Source organism: Heptranchias perlo, chromosome 4 (genome assembly GCF_035084215.1).
Source record: "Heptranchias perlo isolate sHepPer1 chromosome 4, sHepPer1.hap1, whole genome shotgun sequence".
Taxonomy (NCBI): domain Eukaryota; kingdom Metazoa; phylum Chordata; class Chondrichthyes; order Hexanchiformes; family Hexanchidae; genus Heptranchias; species Heptranchias perlo.
This window is the reverse complement of record NC_090328.1, coordinates 9,970,484-9,991,930: the sequence shown is the minus strand read 5'-3', so window position 1 is coordinate 9,991,930 and position 21,447 is coordinate 9,970,484. Positions and strand designations below refer to the sequence as shown.

General features: G+C 44.7%; 1 protein-coding gene across 3 annotated transcripts in view; it reads left to right on the top strand.

Moving 5' to 3' along the window:
- LOC137320726 (probable ATP-dependent RNA helicase DDX60) overlaps positions 1 to 21,447 on the top strand; it is a 270,394-nt gene that overhangs the window by 92,841 nt on the left and 156,106 nt on the right. For all 3 annotated transcript variants that reach the window (XM_067982445.1, XM_067982446.1, XM_067982447.1), the window contains exons 10-19: positions 1,867 to 1,972; positions 2,055 to 2,170; positions 4,487 to 4,680; positions 7,678 to 7,933; positions 9,801 to 9,979; positions 12,440 to 12,598; positions 15,647 to 15,796; positions 16,399 to 16,518; positions 17,526 to 17,621; positions 19,278 to 19,393. In XM_067982445.1, the coding sequence (XP_067838546.1) occupies positions 1,867 to 1,972; positions 2,055 to 2,170; positions 4,487 to 4,680; positions 7,678 to 7,933; positions 9,801 to 9,979; positions 12,440 to 12,598; positions 15,647 to 15,796; positions 16,399 to 16,518; positions 17,526 to 17,621; positions 19,278 to 19,393 (1,492 nt within the window). The remainder of the gene's footprint in view (positions 1 to 1,866; positions 1,973 to 2,054; positions 2,171 to 4,486; positions 4,681 to 7,677; positions 7,934 to 9,800; positions 9,980 to 12,439; positions 12,599 to 15,646; positions 15,797 to 16,398; positions 16,519 to 17,525; positions 17,622 to 19,277; positions 19,394 to 21,447) is intronic.

Genomic DNA, 21,447 nt, shown 5'->3' with positions numbered 1-21,447 from the left:
GGTCCATCCAGCCTGTCCCACACAGTCGTGATACCTTGTGTATCACAAAATATAAACTCCCCACCCCACCCGAAAACATGTGTTCTCCTGGGGGAGGCGAAAAATCAGATAAAAACCCAGGCCCATTTGTGGAAAATAAATCTGGGAAATTCCTCTCCGACCCCTTTGGCAATCGAAACTAGTCCAGGAGATCACTCTGGCCCCGATAATTCTATGCAGTACATTAACGACCTTTTGTAAGAGGTGACCTCCGCCCCAGCCAGAAGTAGGTCCAGCTCTCGTTTGAAGGAATTCAGTGAATCGGTGTCCAGCGCACGAGCCGGCAGCCTGTTCCAGAGGTCCGCTATTCTCTGGGAAAAGAACCACCTCCTGACGTCAGATCAGATCAGTCTTAAGTCTCTGCTTCTCTAAAGGGTAGAGTCCCAGCTCTTTAGCCTATCTTGAAAACTAAGATCAGCAAGCACAGTGGTGATAGGTGATCAGGACTTTGTGCGAGTTAGGAATTCCCTCCCGTAACGCCTGTTGGTCCCCTATCTTTCGGAGCATTCAGACGCCATTTGATGAAGTTCTGGATGTGAGTTTGAAGAAGATTAAGGTTCCTGAAATGAATGACGAATTAGCCAGTTCACTGGATTGAAAACTGGATTGGCAATAGAAAGCAGAAGACGATGACAAATCCAAAACGGCTCTTTCTGTATGCTCTGTTGTTTGGACTAATCACAAACTTCTCCAGGGTAGATCATCCTGTAATATTTAAGATTTGGTGATGGTATCGAACTGACTGACCAGCAGAGTGAAGAGTGAAAGCACTCAGAAGGATTTTGACAAATTAAGCAGAGCAGCTAAGAAATGGCAGGTGGATTTTAATGTGGAAAACTATAAGATAATACACATTGGAATATGAAACATGGGACACGGATACATAGTGATTGAATATTAGCAGACACAGAAAGAAAAAGGAAAAAGATTTGGGTGTGATTATTAACCATTCTCGGAAGGTATCTAGACAGAGTGAAAATGGCTAATTATTGCAACAAAGCTAATTATGTGTATTTGATCCTGCCCTTTGAGTTTAGAACTAGGGGGCATAGTCTCAGGATAAGGGGTCGGCCATTTAGGACTGAGATGAGGAGAAATTTCTTCACACAGAGGGTCGTGAATATTTGGAATTTTCTACCCCAGAGGGCTGTGGATGCTTGGTCGCTGAGTATATTCAAGACTGAGATGAATAGATTTTTCGACTCTAAGGGAATCAAGAGATATGGGGATCGGGCGGGAAAGTGGAGTTGAGGTCGAAGATCAGAATGGCGGAGCAGGCTCAAGGGGCTGTATGGCCTACTCCTGCTCGTATTTCTTGGAACTCTCCTCCCAGTTCCCTCTGCCTTGCCATTCCCCTCAAAGCCCTTCTGTTTGACTGTGCTTTCAGTTCCTCATCCTCACCTCCCCTTCCTCTATCCTGCTTATCCTAACCTCTCCCCATCCCTCCCCTTTCTCCATTATTCTTATTTTAACCTCTCCGTTTCCCTCCCCTTTTCTCCATTATTCTTATCCTAACCTCTCCCTTTCCCTCCCCATTCACCATTCTGCTTATCCACTATATCCTTTTCCCATTATTATAAAGTGCTCTGCACCGTGAGGAGCAGTAGGTTAAAATAATTGTTGTTCCAAGACAGATTATTTAAATCCTCAGTGGCTCATTGATAGGGCCACATTTAACGTGTGATGCATGGGTACCCGGCCTCCCAAAAAGACATTGATGGTTTGGAGCTCTGAGAGCAGCAAATAGGATGACTCTAGGAATTAGAGCCCCGGGTTATGAGGAACGAGTAACAAAACTGAACTCTAATTCAGGATTTTTTTATACAGGAAAACCAGCGCAGAAAATTCCAACCATTGGTTTAATACCAATGACCTCTGCCTTAGCTGAAGAATACGTTGGTGATTTGCTAGAACAATTGCCACAACTCGACAGGTATGTAAAACATCACTGGTTGACTAAATTGTTTTTTCGTGTTTTGGCCCTTAATGAATTGCTCTTGTTTCTTTGCCCTTAGTGGGGACCCCGTACTCGTGGCGCTACGTAAGCTGAAAAAGTTTGATAAGGATTTACATTGGCATTCTGGAAGACCCGTTGAAGGCACCCTCCACAGAATGAGGGAGGAATCAAAAGGTAAAATTATCCACTTAATCGAATTTTGTTTTAGGTCCCAAATTGCATAGATTACATGGAATTTACAGCACGGCAGCAGGCCATTCGACCCATCAGGTCTATGCCAGTGTTTATGCTCCACACGAGCCTCCTCCCACCCTACATCATCTCACCCTATCAGCGTATCCTTCTATTCCTTTCTCCCTCATGTACTTATCTAGCTTCCCCTTAAATGCATCAATGTTATTCGCCTCAATTACTCCCTGTGGTAGCAAGTTCCACATTCTAACCACTCTCTGGATAAAGCTGTTTCTCCTGAATTTCTTATTGGATTTGTTAGTGACTATCTAATATTTATGATGTGGAGATGCCGGTGATGGACTGGGGTTGACAATTGTAAACAATTTTACAACACCAAGTTATAGTCCAACAATTTTATTTGAAATTCACAAGCTTTCGGAGGCTTCCTCCTTCCTCAGGTGAATGTGGAAATGAAATCCTCGAACCCTTCGCATTTATAAATCACAGAACATAAATCTGTAATCACCAGGTATTGTTCTGTGATTTATAAATGCGAAGGGTTCGAGGATTTCATTTCCACAACATTCACCTGAGGAAGGAGGAAGCCTCCGAAAACTTGTGAATTTCAAATAAAATTGTTGGACTATAACTTGGTGTTGTAAAATTGTTTACAATTGATATTTATGAGCCCTAGTTTTGAACTCCCTCACACGTGGAAACATTTTCTCTCCATCTACCCTATCAAACCCCTTCATAATTTTAAAGACCTCTATTAGGTCACTTCTTAGCCTTCTCTTTTCTCGAGAAAAGAGCCCCAGTCAGTTCAGTCTTTCCTGATAGTTAGAAACTCTCAGTTCTGGTATCATCCTTGTAAATTTTTTCAGCAATGGAGATCTGTACTGCGCTGAGTCCTCTAAGTGTGATCTACTCAAGGTACTAGACAAGTTTAACATTGCATCTCTGTTTTTCAATTCGACCTGTCTAGAAATGAACCTCAGAGCATGGTTTGCATTTTTTTATGACCTTGTTAACCTGCACCACTAATGATTTGTGATTTTCTCATTGCCTGTATGGTTCCTCTTGCTTGTTGAGTTATTGTTCAGCTGGTACTGGCAGCCCTCCAGTATTTTACCCGAGTGGCTGTTCTTTGAAAAGAGGCAGATGTCCTCTCACTGTAGTGTTCTAGGAATTTCATCAAGCTTTCAGAAAACATGTCTCGTCCATCTGTAGGAACCATCAGTGTGCAGTGATAGAAAACCCACTGACATTTAAACTTGGAATACATTTTGTTTGTGCAGTGTCTTTGAATTGGGATCTGCAAAACCTTGGGTATCACCAAGGGAATCTTAGGGGGCCCCAAGTGTCAATACTTCCAGCGTGACCCCAGGGTTATATCCATATTTGAAAGGGGCCCTCCGGCGGCTGCCACTATTTACAAGGGGGTCCCCAGGAGTGCATCAACATTTGTAGTGGATTCCCAGGAGGGCGTCAGTAGAGTTCCAGGGGATCCCTGAAAGGGTCGCCTAAACATAGTGCGGATCTAATTTACATAGAATTACATAGAAGTTAGAACACATGAACAGGCCATTTGGCCCAACTGGTCCATGCTGGTGTTTATGCTCCACATGAGCCTCCTCCCTCCCCTTCTTCATCTCACAATATCAGCATGTCCCTCCTTCTATTCTTTTCTCCCTTGTGTACTTATCTAGCTTCCCTTTAACTATGCCGAATCCTGACTGGTTTTAAAGCAAGATTACCTCTCAAGGCCTCATGTTTCAGCTTTTTAGTTGGATGAAGTTTGAAACTGGGTGGCAGGAGTCCCCTTTCCCCGATAGTCGGTATCTCTCACCTCAGTGAGCACAAGACACATTCAATAAATAAATGTGCACGCGTTCTAACCTCCTCCAGCCCTACAACCCCTCCGAGATCTCTGCGCTCCTCCAATTCTGGCCTCTTGCTCATCCCCGATTTTCTTCGCTCCACCACTGGCGGCCGTGCCTTCAGCTGCCTAGGCCCTAAGCTCTGGAATTCCCTCCCTAAACCTCTCCGCCTCTTCACCTCTTTCTCCTCCTTTAAGACGCTCCTTAAAATCTACCTCTTTGACCAAGCTTTTGGTCACCTGTCTTAATATCTCCTTATGTGGCTCGGTGTCAAATTTTGTTTGATAATCGCTCCTGTAAAGCGCCTTGGGACGTTTTGCTATGTTAAAGGCACTGTATAAATACAAGTTGCTGTTGCACAGTTTAATGTGGTAAATAATTCAAGTATGGGCATTCCTTTGATTTACTGTTGCTTTCACTCACTGATCATTTACAGTGATATCCAAAGATCCAAAGGAAAGGAAGAAAATGTTACGCTTGCAACAGAAACTAGTTGTGTTTGAGAGATTATACTGGGAATCACTGAAAGAAAATGCAGCAGTACCGATTGTCACCAATCCAGCTGTGGTTGCCAAGAGCCCATCAAAACAAAAACCAGTCTCGAAAAAGGGTAACAGCAAGAACTCAGCTGTAAGTCGAACCCCAGATTCTGCCTTTTACTTTGTGTTACCCTTGCCACTTTTCTCTCTGACCCCCTTCCTTCCTTGACTCCTCGCTGAGGTACAGCTTGCTGGGCGGCAGATGCCTTTGTCCAAGTTTTATGCGTGAGACTCGATCATGAGCTTTTCCGATGACAGATGGGCAAAACAGCCGAGCTCAAGCTTGTACTCAATGCAACAGACACATACGCACATACACGCACACACGCACGCACACGCATACACGCATACAAACACACACATGCGCACACACACACACTCATGCACACACATGCATGCACATGCACACGCACCCACGTGCACGCACACACACTCTTGAGGATCATGATCAGAAGTATCTACCCTGCCTGATTACTCCCTCCCTGAACCAGGAGTACTGAGATCAATTGTCACACTCCTACCCCATCACCTCTATCAATCGCACCTTCAGCTGTTTCGAGAGTATCTTTGTTGCGAACTTATTTTTCTTCAGACTCGCTGCAGCCCTGCGAAAAATTCTTTAAATTGCATTCAGGAGAACTTTTTTTAGCCAGTACGTAGCAAGCCCAACAAGAGCGGGGGCAGTTCCGGATTTAGTTTTAGGAAATGAAGCTGGGCAGGTGGAAGGAGTATCGGTGGGAGAGCATTTTGGTGGTAGTGATCATAATTCAGTTAGTTTTAGCATAGTTATGGAAAAGGACAAAGATCGAACAGGAGTAAAAGTTCTCAATTGGGGAAAGGCCAATTTTACTAAGCTGAGAAGTGATTTAGCAAAATTGGACTGGAAACAGCGACTTAAAGGTGAATCAGTGTCAGAGCAGTGGGAGGCGTTCAAGGGGAAGATTCAAGGGGTTCAGAGTAAACATGTTCCCACAAAGAAAAAGGGTTGGACTGTCAAATCTAGAGCCCCCTGGATGACAAGGATCATACAGGGTAAGATAAGGCAGAAAAGGAAAGCTTATGTCAGACACTGAGAACTCAATACTACAGAAAGCCTAGAGGAGTATAAAAAGTGCTGGTGTGAAATTAAAAAGGAAATTAGGAAAGCAAAGAGAGGGCATGAAAAAAATATTTACAAGTAAAATCAAGGAAAACCCAAAAATCTTTTATTAATACATTAAGAGCAAGAGGATAACTAAGGAAAGAGTAGGGCCTGTTAGAGACATAGAGGTAATCTATGTGTGGAGGCGGAAGATGTGGGTATGGTTCTTAATGAACACTTTGCGTCTGTCTTTACAAAAGAGAGGGATGATGCAGACATTGTAGTTAAGGAGGAGGAGTGTGAAATATTGGATGGGATAAACTTAGTGAGAGAGGAAGTATTCAAGGAATTAGCATCTTTGAAAGTAGATAAATCACCAGGGCCGGATGAAATGTATCCCAGGCTGTTAAAAGAAGCAAGGGAGGAAATAGCGGAGGCTCTGAGCATCATTTTCCAATCCTCACTGGATACAGGCGTGGTGCCGGAGGATTGGAGGACTGCTAACGTTGTACCATTGTTTAAAAAGGGAGCGAGGGATAGACCGAGTAATTACAGGCCAGTCAGTCTACCCTCGGTGGTGGGCAAATTATTGGAATCAATTCTGAAGGACAGGATAAACCGTCACATGGAAAGGTACGGAGTAATCAAGGACAATCAGCCTGGATTTGTTAAAGGAAGGTCATATCTGACTAACTTGATTGAGTTTTTTGAGGAGGTAACAAGGAGGGTCGATGAGGGTAGTACATGGATTTTAGCAAGGCTTTTGACAAGGTCCCACATGGCAGACTGGTCAAAAAAGTACAAGCCAATGGGATCTAAGGGAAAGTGGCAAGTTGGATCCAAAATTGGCTCAGTGGCTGGAAGTAAAGGGAAATGGTCGACGGGTGATTTTGTGAGTGAAAGGCTGTTTCCAGTGGGGTTCCGCAGGGCTCAGTACTGGGTCCCTTGCTTTTTGTGATCTATATTAATGATTTGTACTTAAATGTAGGGGACGTGATTAAGAAGTTTGCAGATGATACAAAAATTGGCCGTGTGGTTGATAGTGAGGAGGAAAGCTTAGACTGCAGGAAGATATCAATGGACTGGGCAGATGGCCAGAAAAGTGGCAAATGGAATTCAATCCAGAGAAGTGTGAGGTAATGCATTTGGGGAGAGCAAGCAAGGCAAAGGAATGCACAAAAAATGGGAGGATACTGAAAGGTGTAGAGGAAGTGAGGGACCTTGGAGTGCATGTCCACAGATCCCTGAAGGTAGCAAGGCAGGTAGATAAGGTGGTTAAGAAGGCATATGGAATGCTTTTCTTTATTAGCCGAGACATAGAATGTAAGAGCAGGGAGATTATGCTGGAACTGTATAAAACACTGGTTAGGCCACAGCTTGAGTACTGCGTACAGTTCTGGTCACCACATTACAGGAAGGATGTAATTGCACTAGAGAGGGTACAGAGGAGATTTGCGAGCATGTTGCCAGGACTGGAGAATTTTAGCTATGAGGAAAGATTGGATAGGCTGGGGTTGTTTTCTTTGGAACAGAGGAGGCTGAGGGGAGATTTAATTGAGGTGTACAAATTTATGAGGGGCCTAGATAGAATGGATAGGAAGGACCTATTTCCCTTAGCAGTGAGGTCAATAACCAGGGGGCATAGATTTAAAGTGATTGGTAAAAGAATTAGAGGGGAGCTGAGGAAAAATGTTTTCACCCAGAGGGTGGTAGGGGTCTGGAACTCACTCCCTGAAAGGGTGGTAGAGGCAGAAACCCTCAACTCATTTAAAAAGTACCTGGATGTGCACCTGAAGTACCGTGACCTACAAGGCTACGGACCAAGTGCTGGAAAGTGGGATTAGGCTGGGTGGCTCATTTTCGGCCGGTGCAGACACGATGGGCCTCCTTCTATGCCTTAAATTTTCTTTGATTCTATGATTCTTCTACTTATATTAAATGTTGCCTGTCAGGGTTCTGCCTGTGTACAGATTTTATCTAACTCCCTTGCGTAAACTCTCTCTAAAGCCGAGGAAGAGTGCCGAGCTAATCATTGAGGCGCAGCAGAAAAAGAAGAAGGAGGAAGAGGAGAGAAAGGACAAGGAAATTTGGAGCTCGCGGCGAGAATCAATTCGAAAAGAAATGAGCCAGGACATCGACAAAGGAATCACAACTCTGGAGAAGTTTGTGCAGAATTGCAGCAATGATTCTGTGAAAATTACCGCTGAGATGGAAGGGATTAAATACTGCTATAAAGCTTGGGTCGAACATTACAGATCTACAGGTAGGAAACCACACATTCACTTTGGATTTAAAGCTATGTTTTTATGACAGATCCGGTAATACAACAATAAACTTGCATTTATATAGCGCCTTTAACATTGTAAAACGTCCCAAAGCTTTATCAGACAAAAATTTGACATCAAGTCACATAAGGAGATATTAGGACAGGCGACCAACAGCTTGGTCGAAGAGGTAGGTTTTAAGGAGCATCTGAAAGGGGGAGAGAGAGGCGTAGAGAGGCAGAGAGGTTTAGGGAGGGAATTCCAGATGCATAGGGCCTAGGCGGCTGAAGGAACGGCCGCCAATGGTGGAGCGAAGAAAATCGGGGATGTGTAATACAGACCAGGGAGTTATAAATGCAAATGAGGCACAGCAAAATGAAGGATTATACAGAAAGGCAGCACTGGAGAATGAAAAATAACATGCAAAATGTTCAATGCAGAGGTAGAAAAATGCTCCTCGTCAAACAAGTGCACTTCGAAAACAGCCTGAACAACAACCTTTCAGAAGCTCTCCTTAGCAGACCTGGCCTACTTAGCACACCTGTGCCCAGTTTTGTGTGGGCGAGGGTAATGCTGGGGACGGAACTGTACAGTGGCGAGGCAGACGATCCTATTTGGGGCGGCTATAGAGGAAAGTATGATCAGAGAGTCGTGGAAACCCTGAGGAAAATGGCGTCAACACGCCTCCCCCCAAGATGAGCGCATAATCCGGACTAACACTCCAGTACAGTACTGAGGGAGTGCTGCACTGTCAGAGATGCCATCTTTCGGATGTGACATTAAACTGAGGCCTCTGTCTGCCCTCTCAGGTGGATGTAAAAGATCCCATGGCACTATTTTGAAGAAGATCAGGGGAGTTCTCCCCTTTCTCCTGGCCAATATTTATACCTCGACCAATATAAATAAAGCAGATTATCTGGTCAGTTATTTCATCGTTGATTGTGGGAGCTTGCTGTGCGCAAATTGGCTGCTGCGTTTCCTACATTACATTAGTAGTTCCACTTCCAAAGTACTTAATTGGCTGGAAAGCACTTTGGGACATCCTGAGGCCATTAAAAACGCTATATAAATGCAATTTCTTTTTTCTTTAGTGTGTTTAAAACTGTTCTTAGCTACTAATTGGTGATCAAATGGCAATCTCACTTAGAAAGGCCCAAAGACAGCAGCTATGGGACATGTCACATCGGGTCCAGGGGTTGGCACTGTTCTGAGTTTGTAACACACGAGGCATATTGATGGGGCAGTGCGGAGGGAGCTTTACTTTCCATCCAAGCTGCGTTACGCCACGTTTGGAAATGATCGATGCTGACACGAGGGTTGCCAACTCTGGTTGGACATATTCCTGGTGGTTTCATCACGTGACCTCCTACCTTGAACCGTCCCGCCAGCCCCCGCCCCACACTCCCGCCATTGGTCGCCCGACACGCCCATCCTCATGGAGCATCGCCTTCCGATGCCAATCGGAACGTGAATAGACTCTTCATTGCCCGATTGGATGATTCTTCACTGTCAGTCAAACAGCCTTTATTCCCATTGTCCGACATTAATAAACAAAAGTGTCCAAAGAAAATTTAGAAAGAAACACAATTTTTTTCAGTGCCCCTATGATTTTTCTCCCGGGTTTTGCTGGCAGCAAGTGTCTTGGGGATTCGTCTGTAATTCCTGGAATCTCCAGGGCAATCCTGGAGGGTTGGTAACCCGAGCTGACAGTGGGTGCCTGCGGCCAGGAGATCAACCCCACTCTCCTGCGCAATCATCCCTCAGCTTGACGGGGCACGAAACAAATTCATGTAAAAGGAAAATAAAAGATGAATTAACGCACCTTGAGCTGACGATGTACGTTTCTGCCTCCAATTTTCTGAGCAGCAGAACCCTCAAGAGACATGAAAACTGCAGTGCTTTTGATGCAGAGAATTCACACCGTTCTGAACAGATATGAGGATCAGCTGAGCTCTAAAGAACTAACTGCGATGGCCGACAACCTGAGAGAACTGGGATTCCTGAACCTAAGAGATTCAGTTATGGAAATGATAGGTGCAGATCAGGTAAAACCCAGGTGTATTTTGTTTGGATTAGAATCATAGAATCATACAGCACAGAAGGAGGCCATTCGGCCCATTGTGCCTGTGCCGGCTCTTTGAAAGAGCTGTCCAATTAGCCCCATGGCCCTGCAAATTTTACCTTTTCAAGTATTTATCTAATTCCCTTTTTAAAGTTACTTAATCTGCTTCCACCACTCTTTCAGGCAGTGCATTCCAGGTCATAACAACTCGCTGCATAAAAATAATTCTCCTCATCTCACCCCTGGTTCTTTTGCCAATTATTTTAAGTCTGTGTCCTCTGGTTACCGACCCTTCTGCCACTGGAAACAGCTTCTCCCTATCTATTCTATCAAAACCCCTCATCATTTTGAACACCTCTATTAAATCTCTCCTTGACCTTCTCTAAGGGAGAACAATCCCAGCTTCTCCAGTCTCTCCACATAACTGGAGTCCCTCATTCCTGGTACCACTCTGGTAAATCTCCTCTGCACCCTCTCTAAGGCCTTGACATCTTTTGTAAAGTGCGGTGCCCAGAATTGGACACAATACTTCAGCTGAGGCCGAACCAGTGTTTTATAAAAGTTAACCATTATATAAAATAAATCCTTTGGAGCCGATAGTTCTTTACTTGTACAAATCACAGGGCCGGATTCTGCAGTCTGATACTTTGTTGGGAAGCTTCAAGTAGAGGGAGCAGGTCTCAGAAAATTGCAAGTGCACAGCCAGTGACTTTCCGCCCATTAAATTGGCTCTCGCATATAAAGTGTTTTTTTATAAAGCTTTTAATGGATCCTCTCTTGAAATCCCTGGTGTGCAACATTCCTCCAGGCCAGGAAATGTGGATCAATAAGAGGCAGCGGCTGTTCATGACCCGTCCCCAGTGAGGATCTGTCCGCACTTTCGAAGGAGCATTCCCAACCCTTTACGAAGATTCAAGAAGCACAACTGTCTAGCTGTGCAAAGCCCAGTTTCAGCGAGGAGACTCTACGAGTGTCTGGTCAACATGTTCACGGAGGGACGGGGAGCACTGTATTGGGTGAGGGGGGGCATCCCCCCCTTAAATTTCACAGAAGATACTAAGCATGGCAATCTATCGTTGAGAGTGTCAGCGGGCTCTCCTCCATTCAGGGCACCTGGCAGGAGGTCTGGAAGATGGTGCACAATTTAAAGAGAAGATCAAAGACAAGGCATAAATATTACTATAAGTGGGAGGTGGGGGGTGGTCACAAGATGCATACGGACATGAGGGAAAAAAATATCTGCAAGAGACTTGGTACTGACCCAGAAATGTTGATCAGAAGGTAGCTTGACTCATGTCTCCAATATCCACTGTACTCCATGATATCGCCCTCCTCCTTCTCCAACACAATACGCCTGACAATTGGGTGCGACAGCACTTAATGGTGTCAGCCGTGGCTCAGTGGGGTGCACTCTTGATTCTGAGTCATGAAGGTTGTGGGTTTGAGTCCCACTCCAGAGACTTGAGAGCACAAAATCTAGGCTGACACTCCCAGTGCAGTGCTGAGGGAGTGCTGCACTGTCGGAGGTGCCGACTTTCAGATGGGATGTTAAACTGAGGCCGCATCCATCCTTTCAGATGGGCTTAATAGATCCCATGGCACTATTTCGAAGAAGAGCAGCGGAGTTCTCCCTGGTGTCCTGGCAAATGTTTAATGCTCAACCAACACCACTAAAACAGAAAATTTGGCCATTATGTCATTGCTGTTTGTGGGAGCTTGCTGTGTGCAAATTGGCTAGTACCTTGCAACAATGACTACACTTTTTTTTTATTCATTCATGGGATGTGGGCGTCGCTGGCAAGGCCGGCATTTATTGTCCATCCCTAATTGCCCTTGAGAAGGTGGTGGTGAGCTGCCTTCTTGAACCGCTGCAGTCCGTGTGGTGAAGGTTCTCCCACAGTGCTGAGAAAGTACTTGATTGGTTGTAAACTACTTTGGGACATCCTGAGGTCGTGAAAGGCACTATATAAATGCAAGTCTTTCTTTCTCATGGCCAGGAAAACTGTGATGCTCATCTCTGCTTTTCTTCTGCACTTACAACTCTTTGTGTTCGTAGTCCTCGATAACTCCAGGTCTGAACTCCTACACAATACACATCGTCTGATCTACTGTTTATTTTTCTCTCAGTAACTGAAATTTCTAATGTCCAAAATAAGGTTTTAAAAAAATCATTCAAAACATTACAGTAAGAATTACAGAGGGGGGCAGGGGTTTGGGGAGTGGGGGGGTGGGGGTTCTGGACAATAGAGAGACACAAAGTTGTTATATTTTTGTTTCTGAGCGACGCCACTGTTGGATCAACTGGTATATTAAAAAGTGCACGAGCAAAGTTATTTTAGTTTTTTAGTTGTGTATCTGTGGTTTAAAATTGTTAGGAATTGAAAGTTTTTCTGGTTATCAGCCAAGGTCGTTACAAAGTTTGCTTCATAATATTTAACTACAGAAACAAGGGATGAAAACAGAACCGGTGAAAGCCCCCAAGTTTCCAGTTGGATTAGGAGCAGCTCGTTTCCAGCTGCAATACATGGGTCCATTTCTACTCCGGGATGAAAGGAAAGATGCCGATCCTAGAGTTCACCATTTCATACCGGATACATGGCAGGTAACTCACCGTGTTCAGCGGGAAGAGGGCAATACTCAGGAATGCCACTAACCATTCCGATCAAACATCCTTAAAGCGCCGTGCGCTGTAGCCTGACTGGTCGGATCTTGCGGGAGAGGAGGGAGGCATCTCGCGGCGTTCCCCGTTCGTTAGACTTTTCTCCTGCGCTCGAAAATCTTTTGAACTTGCTGGAAGCGCGATCAGATAACGAGGGCACAGCGGGGCATCAGTGAACGATGGGACCAACAGCGTATCTCCATAACCAATGAGATTTAAGGATTGAGAAAGAAACGGAGGACCAACAGAGAAGGAGATAGGCTGAATTAGACTCAAATCAGGTGCAGAGAGAGAAATAAAGAGAGGGAAAGATTGGATTAATGGAGAGGGGAAATAAGACAGAAAGGAAAAGTAAGAACATTTGTTTAAATTTGTCATTTTTATATCTCTAAGAACAATTTACCACCTGAAGGAATGAGCCTCCACAGTTTATATTGTTCAATTTCTGGGCCAAGGAGGTTGATTGGCATTGCATAACAATTATCACATAGTTAAAAGGGTACTTATGCTGTTAATTACCAGACTTAACTTTTTGTAGTGACTTTAATGAGCAATTAATGTGGAAATCCAGCGAGTTCTTAAAAATAACGGGGAGGCCAAGGACGAGATGCCGTTTGTACGAAGCAAACGGCGGAACGGCGTAAATTGACCAGCAGGTTCTGGAGATTTGCAACTCATGGAGTATCTCCTAATCCCCCGAACTTGCTGGCCGATTTGCGCATTATTAACGGTGTTAACACGAGTAAGAACCCATTTCTACTGTTTTGATGGAGGCCTAAATGTTCCTAGGTCAGGCACAGCACAGGTAGCTGAACAGAGAGGTACAGGTGAGGAAGGCCATTTGGCCCATCTCAGCTGAGCTGAGCAGTGAACCTTACAGTTCCCCGCCCCGTCAGAGCATGCTGTTGTTTTTTTTTCCCCCAACTAATTCCGGAGTTTTTGCCTCCGCTACCCTACTCGGAGGTCTACTCTAACTGTTTGGCATTCTTTGTGGGAAGAGAAAGCTTCCTGATATCAGTCCTGCATTTGTGTTTTACGAGTTTGAACGGTGTCCCATTTGAACTCACTCTTCCAGAATACCAGCCTTTCCATCTTGCGTTACAGCATCTAACTGGTTCTTAAATAAGTTCAGGGTCTTAGCTTCGACCACCCTCCCAGGCAACCAGTTCTAGCTTTTAAGTAGATACTCATCCTTCATAAGCCATAACCTGAACTGCCTCATACTGGTGTTTTAATGTATCTGAAAGTACTATTCTGTGTTTATTTGCTCTCTCCCATTAAGTATATAATACATAAAGCAAGGAGATTATGATAAACCATTATAAATCACTAGCTAGGCCTCAGCTGGAGTGCTGCGTCCAATTCTGGGCACCACACTTTAGGAAGGACGTCAAGGCCTTGGAGAGGGTGCAGAGGAGATTTACTAGAATGGTAGAAGGGATGAGGGACTTCTATTATGCGGAGAGACTGGAGAAGCTGGCATTGTTCTCCTTAGAGTAGGGAAGGTTAAGGGGAGATTTAATAGAGGTGTTCAAAATCATGAGGAGTTTTGACAGAGTAAATAAGGAGAAACTGTTTCCACTGGCAAGAGGGCCAGTAACCAGAGGACACAGATTTAAGACAATTGGCAAAAGAACCTGAGGGGTAAATGAGGAGAATTTTTTTTGCGCAGCGAGTTGTTATGATCTGAAATGCGCTGCCTGTAAGGGTGGTGGAAGCAGATTCAATAGTAACTTTCAAAAGGGAATTGGATAAATACTTGAAAAGGAAAAATGTGCAGGGCTATGGGGAAAGAGCAGGGGGAGTGGGACAAATTGGACAGCTCTTTCAAAGAGCCGGCACAGGCACGATGGGCCAAATTGCCTCCTTCTGTGCTGTATGATTCTACAATTCTGCATCTCTATCAGGTTTCATTTGAGCCATCTCTCCTCAAAGCTGAAGAATCCCAGTTTAAGAACATAAGAACTAGGAGCAGGAGTAGGCCATACGACCGCTCGAGCCTGCTCCGCCGTTCGCTCAGATCATGGATGATCTTTGACCTCAACTCCACTTTCCCGCCCGATCCCCACATCCATTGGTTCCCTTATCAAGTTGCTTCTCGTAGCTCTCCTCAAACACATGGGATTAACCTCACTGCCATTCTGTTTGAGGCCCTATAATCTACCATAAACATAAACAAACTAAATAATAATTAGATCAAGCACAATTTTACCTAAATGGCATGGACAGGAGGCAGGCTGACAAAATGCCAAGATAGTATCATGCCTAGTGGATAAAGTGAATGGTTTGGATATTTGAATTAGAATCAAAAACAAAGGCACCCTTCTCGTGCCCCGGTCAATGGCGGCACTATTCACATCCCTGTAATGATAACACTCTCTTCCTCCTTTCAGATAGTGATGACTCTCTTCCCTTTCCCCCATGATAACCCGACATAATAGAAACTGAAAATGTCTTAAAGGTCGTGGGTTCAAGTCCCACTCCAGAGAGCTGAGCACATAATCCAGGCTGACACTTCAGTACAGTACTGAGGGAGTGCTGCACTGTCGGAGGTGCCGTCTTTCAGATGAGACATTAAACCCTGTCTGCCCTCTCAGGTGGATGTAAAAAATCCCCTGGCCACTTTTTGAAGAAGAGCAGGGGAGTTCTCCCCGGTGTCCTGGTCAATACCTATCCATCAACCAACATCACTAAAACAGATTATCAGGTCATTATCACATTTCTGTTTGTGGGACCTTGCTGTGTGCAAATTGGCTGCCGCATTCCTACATTACAACAGTGACTACACTTCAAAAGAACTTCACTGGCTGTAAAACACTTTGGGTCATCCTGAGGTCGTGAAAGGCGTTATATAAATACAAGTCTTTCTTTCTTTTAAAGTATAACCTATTTCTCTGTGACAACCAGACTGAAGATTGCAACAATTACAAAACATGCGTTCTAGAACGGAATGATGCAATACGTTTGAGATATTTTTTGATCTGATTTCAGCGAGAGCTATTAGATGCAGTGGACAATAATGAATCTGCAGTGATAGTCGCTCCCACCTCATCGGGGAAAACCTATGCGTCCTACTACTGTATGGAGAAAGTGCTGAGAGCCAGTGATTCTGGCATTGTGGTGTATGTTGCACCAACCAAGGTAAGCAGCATTTAGTAATTGCAGGAACACAGTTGAGTTATTTAGTGGTGAGAAACATACCTGGTTGCTACGTAAATTACAGACAAAAATTAAGCTATTCATGGAATCGTAGAATCTTCCAGCACAGAAAGAGGTCATTTGGGCCACCAAAATCTGCCCAGGTGTTTTTTCCACATGACCCACCCAGTCTAATCCCACCCTCCTGCTCGTTCCCCGTAGTCTTTATTATGTTTTATTTTTCAAGGAACTATCCGATTTCCTTTCAAGAGAATTTATGGACTCTGCTTCGACAAAGGTTTGTAGCAGAGAATTCAGCATTCCAACCATCCTCTGTATCAAGAAAAGAAATTCTTGCCTCCCCTTTGACTTCAACGGAAATAAAAATTGGAAGAGAGGTAGTTCGGGCTGCTGACTCGCTATCACCCGTTTTACACTGTCGCACAAAAGGGTTAAGATCGACCCCTTAATGCGCGTTTACCAAATTCCTCTCTGTGCTATTTTTACAAATGATTAAAGCAGAGTGGGTTAGCACCTGCATTAAAATAACACTCATCAGAATCTGTACCCTTAAGTGCAATAATATCATCTGCTCTATTTGTTAGGCTCTTGTCCATCAGGTGGTGGCAACTGTCTTAGGAAAGTTCAACAAGACATTACCACAAGGAATGGTGGTTTGTGGATACCTCACGAGAGACTACCATAATAACGTCCATAATTCTCAGGTATATTCCGGGAGATATTACATAATACAACAGCTAATAAGATACTTATAACGTCAAGAAGGTATCTATGGAATTGGTACACTCTGAATCCAGCTACCTTTTTAAAAAATGTGTCCTTGGGATGCGGGCAACACTATGTGTGACTCCAGTCCTACACTTTGAACACCCTCAGGGCAACCTAGTTGCCCTGAGGGTGTTCAAAGTGTAGGACTGGAGTCACACATAGACCAGACTAGGTAGAGGGTGGCTGGTTCTCTTCACTGAAGGCCTTTAGTGGACCAGTTGGGCCTGTACGACAATCTGGCAGCTTTTGTGGTCATTTTATCTGGTGCCAGCCCAGGGATTTATTGAATTCAATTTCATAATGCGCCATCCTGAGATTATGAACTCAGGACCTCTGGGTTGCTAATCCAGTACATTAACCACTACAGCAACAACAACTTGCATTTATATAGCACCTTTAACGTGGTAAAACGTCCCTAGGCGGTGCAGAGCAGCGATTATCAGACAATATTTGACACCGAGCCACGTAAGGAGATATTAGGACAGGTGACCAAAAGCTTGGCCAAAGAAGTAGGTTTTTAAGCAGCAACTTAAAGGAGGAGGGAGAATTAGAGAGGCAAAGAGGTTTAGGGAGGGAATTCCAGAGCTTAGGGCCCAGACAGCTGAAGGCACGGCCTCCAGTGCTGGGGCAAAGGAAGTGGGGGATGCACAAGAGGCAAGAATTGGAGGAATGCAGAGTTCTCGGAGGTTTGTAGGAGATTAGAGAGGGTCGAGGCCATGGAGGGATTTGAACATGAATTTTAGAATTGAGGCATTGCCGGACAAGGAGCCAATGTTGGCAAGCACAGGGGTGATGGGTGAACGGGACTTGGTGCGAGTTAGGATACGGGCAGCAGAGTTTTGGATGAGCTCAAGTTTATGGAGGGTGGAAGGAAGATTAACGGTAAACAAGGGTGTTTTCTGTTTGTTATGGGAAAGTCTGATGACATATTCTTTACCTGCAGATCCTCATTACAGTCCCACAGTGTTTAGAACTTCTTTTACTGTCGCCTCATGAACAGGATTGGGCAAAAAGGATTAAATATGTGATTTTTGATGAGGTAAGAAATTAAATTGCCCAATAAGTTGCCGGATAATAATTAGTGTATTGATCACTTGAAGCTGCTAGCTTAGTTGCTTTGTTTACTTGAAACCCAGTTGGAAAATGCACGTGTGGGGACGTTATACATAGAAGTTACAACATGCAAATAGGCCATTCGGCCCAACCAGCTCATACCCTCCACATGAGCAATCAGTTCTAATCACATTACCCACCCTGTTCCCATATCCTTTCAGCCCCTTCATCCATCTCTCCAATCTAATCTTGACTGTTGCCATAGTTTCAACAACAACAACAACAACAACAACAACAACAACTCGCATTTATATAGCGTCTTTAACGTCGTAAGACGTCCCAAGGTGTGACCGGACCGGGAGTCAACGTAACTCAGCTAGCACAGAGGTGATGGGCGAATGGGAGTTAGGATACTGGCACCAGAGTTTTGGATGAGCTGAAGTTTATGGAGGATGAAAGGCCGGCCAGGAGAGCATTGGAATAGTTTCGGCCTCACCCACTAACCCTGGAAGTGAGGAGCACATCCTCACAGCTCTCTGTGTAAAGAAGTTTCTCCTGCTCTATGTTCTAAATCGCTTTATATTTAATCTTATATCAAGCTCCCCCCCCACCCACCCCCCCGTTCTTAACTCCTCAACTACTGGAAGGAGTCCGCTTCTATCTACTCTGAGCTGTTACATCGAGTTACATCAGGTCTACAGCAACATTTGGCCCAACTGGTTCATGCCGGCGTTTATGCACCACACAAGCCTCCTCCCACCCCCTTCATTTCACCCTATCAGCATATCCTTCTACTCCTTTCTCCCTCATGTGTTTATCTAGTTTCTCCTTAAATGCATCTATTCTATTCACCTCAACTACTCCCTGTGGTAGCGAGTTCCACATTTTCACCACTCTTTGGGTAAAGAAGTTTCTCCTGAATTCCCTATTGGATTTATGAGTGACTATCTCATACTTATGACCCCTAGTTTTGGTCTCTTCCGCAAGTTGAGTGAGGACAGGTCCACTGGGTCTGGTTCGGATGTGACCGTGATGGTCAGAGACCCTCCCAACACTCACTGTGCAGGCTCTTACATGAAGAATGACCCCTGGGGGATAGGCACCAGAGGGCTACTTGTACTTGTGGAACTCTAACCTCAACCAGACGCTTCAGCAGAGGGCAAAGGGAGAAAAGAGGTGAAAATCGGCAAGACAAAATGTGGTGCATAAGCCTGATGTGACTGAGCTATCGTTAGGACTGAGACAGCTCATTAAATGGCCTTTAGAGTCAGCTGCGTTCTTTACATATCTGATTATGGAACAGGGAACCATAAAGTAGCCCTTTGGAAGGGTGACTGAGAATGTTGGCAAACCCCATCGGTGTATCGATCGAGGAGTCGGTCGTGTTAATTTTACAATAACGGGGATAGGAACGTAGGAAGAGGAGTAGGCCATTCAGCCTCTCGAACCCGTTCGACCATTCAATCACATCATGGCTGATCTGTACTTTAACTCCATTGACCCGCCTTGGTTCCATATCTCTTTATACCCTTACCCAACAAAAAATTCCACTGGCCGTTCTTTCCATTCCCTCTTGTTTTGTTGACTAAGTGAGCAGAAGTTGTGATGTGAAGATCTGATGAACTGTCATCTTGTGTTACAGGTTCATTGTTTGGGTGGAGAAGTCGGGTCAGTAGTCTGGGAACATCTCTTGGTGATAATCCGTTGTCCTTTCCTGGCCTTGTCAGCGACCATCAGCAATCCAGAAGAACTCACTCAGTAATTTTGCATTAAACCATTCAAGTTTACATTAACTCGTATAATTAACCACGCCACTTTATGTCATGTTTAACCTCTGTTCAGTAGAAATTCAATGCTCACTTAACCAATTCTATTTATTTCACCTTTATGATGTTTTGTTCAGTCTTCAAACAAAGAGGAGTTGTGGAGAATTTTGTTTTTACACAGCGAGTTCTTATGACCTGGAAGGGTGGAGGAAGCAGATTCAATAGTAACTTCCAAAAAGGGTATTGGGTATGTACTTGAAAAGGAAAAATTTGAAGGACTATAGGGAAAGAACAGGGGGAGTGGGACTAACTGGATAGCTCTACCAAAGAGCCAGCCCTGGCACGATGGGCCGAATGGCCTCCTTCTTTGCTGTATGATTCTATGAAGTGACTAACTATACCATTTGAAGCCTTTTGCCAATTATCTTAAATCTGTGTCCTCTGCCAATGGAAACAGTTTCTCCTTATTTACAAAAACCTTCATAATTTTGAACACCTCTATTAAATCTCCCCTTAACCTTTTCTGCTCTAAGGGGCACTGGAGAGGGTGCAAAAAAGATTCACAAGGATGATACCAGAACTGAGAGGTCATAAATATCAGGAAAGATTGAACAGACTGGAGTTCTTTTCTCCAGAAAAGAGAAGGCTGAGGGGTGACCTGATATAGGTCTTTAAGATTATGAAGGGGTTTGATAGGGTAGATGCAGAAAAGATGTTTCCACTTGTGGGGGAGACCAAAACTAAGGGCCATAAATATAAAACAGTCGTTAATAAATCCAATAAAGAATTCAGGAGAAACTTCTTTACCTGATTTAGACAAGTTGAGTGAGTGGGTAAATACATGGTAGATGCAGTATAATGTAGATAAATGTGAAATTATCCACTTCGAAAGGAAAAACAGAAAGGCAGAGTATTATTTAAATGGCGATAGATTGGGAAATGTTGATGTACAAAGGGACCCGGGTGTCCTTGTACACCAGTCACTGATAACAAACATTCAGGTGCAGCAAGCAGTTAGGAAGTCAAATGGTATGTTGGCCTTCATTGCAAGAAGATTTGAATACAGGAGCAAGGATGTCTTACTGCAGTTAAGCAGGGCCTTGGTGAGACCACACCTGGAGTATCGTGTGCAGTTTTGGTCTCCTTATCTAAGAAAGGATATACTTCCCATAGGGGAGTCCAGTGAAGGTTCACCAGACTGATTCCTGGAATGGCAGGACTGTCGTATGAGGAGAGATTGGGTGGACTCGGCCTGTATTCATTCGAGTTTTTTTTAAATTCGTTCATGGGCATCGCTGGCGAGGCCGGCATTTATTGCCCATCCCTAATTGCCCTTGAGAAGGTGGTGGTGAGCCGCATTCTTGAACCGCTGCAGTCCGTGTGGTGAAGGTACTCCCACAGTGCCGGCCGCGCCAGCGACGCCCACATCCCATGAACGAATTTAAAAAAAGGAAGGGAGTTAAAGGATTTTGACCCAGCGACGATGAAGGAACGGCGATATATTTCCAAGTCGGGATGGTGTGTGACTTGGAGGGGAACGTGCAGGTGGTGTTGTTCCCATGTGCCTGCCGCTCTTGTCCTTCTAGGTGGTAGAGGTCGCGTGTTTGGGAGGTGCTGTCGAAGAAGCCTTGGCGAGTTGCTGCAGTGCATCCTGTGGATGGTACACACTGCAGCCACAGTGCGCCTGTGGTGAAGGGAGTGATTGTTTAGGGCGGTGGATGGGGTGCCAATCAAATGGGCTGCTTTGTCCTGGATGATGTCGAGCTTCTTGAGTGTTGTTGGAGCTGCACTCATCCAGGCAAGTGGAGAGTCATCACACTCCTGACTTGTGCCATGTAGATGGTGGAAAGGCTTTGGTGAGTCAGGAGGTGAGTCACTCGCCGCAGAATACCCAGCCTCTGACCTGCTCTTGTAGCGACAGTATTTATATGGCTGGTCCAGTTACGTTTCTGGTCAGTGGTGACCCCCAGGTTGTTGATGGTGGGGGATTCGGCGATGGTAATGCCGTTGAATGTCAAGGGGAGGTGGTTAGACTCTCTCTTGTTG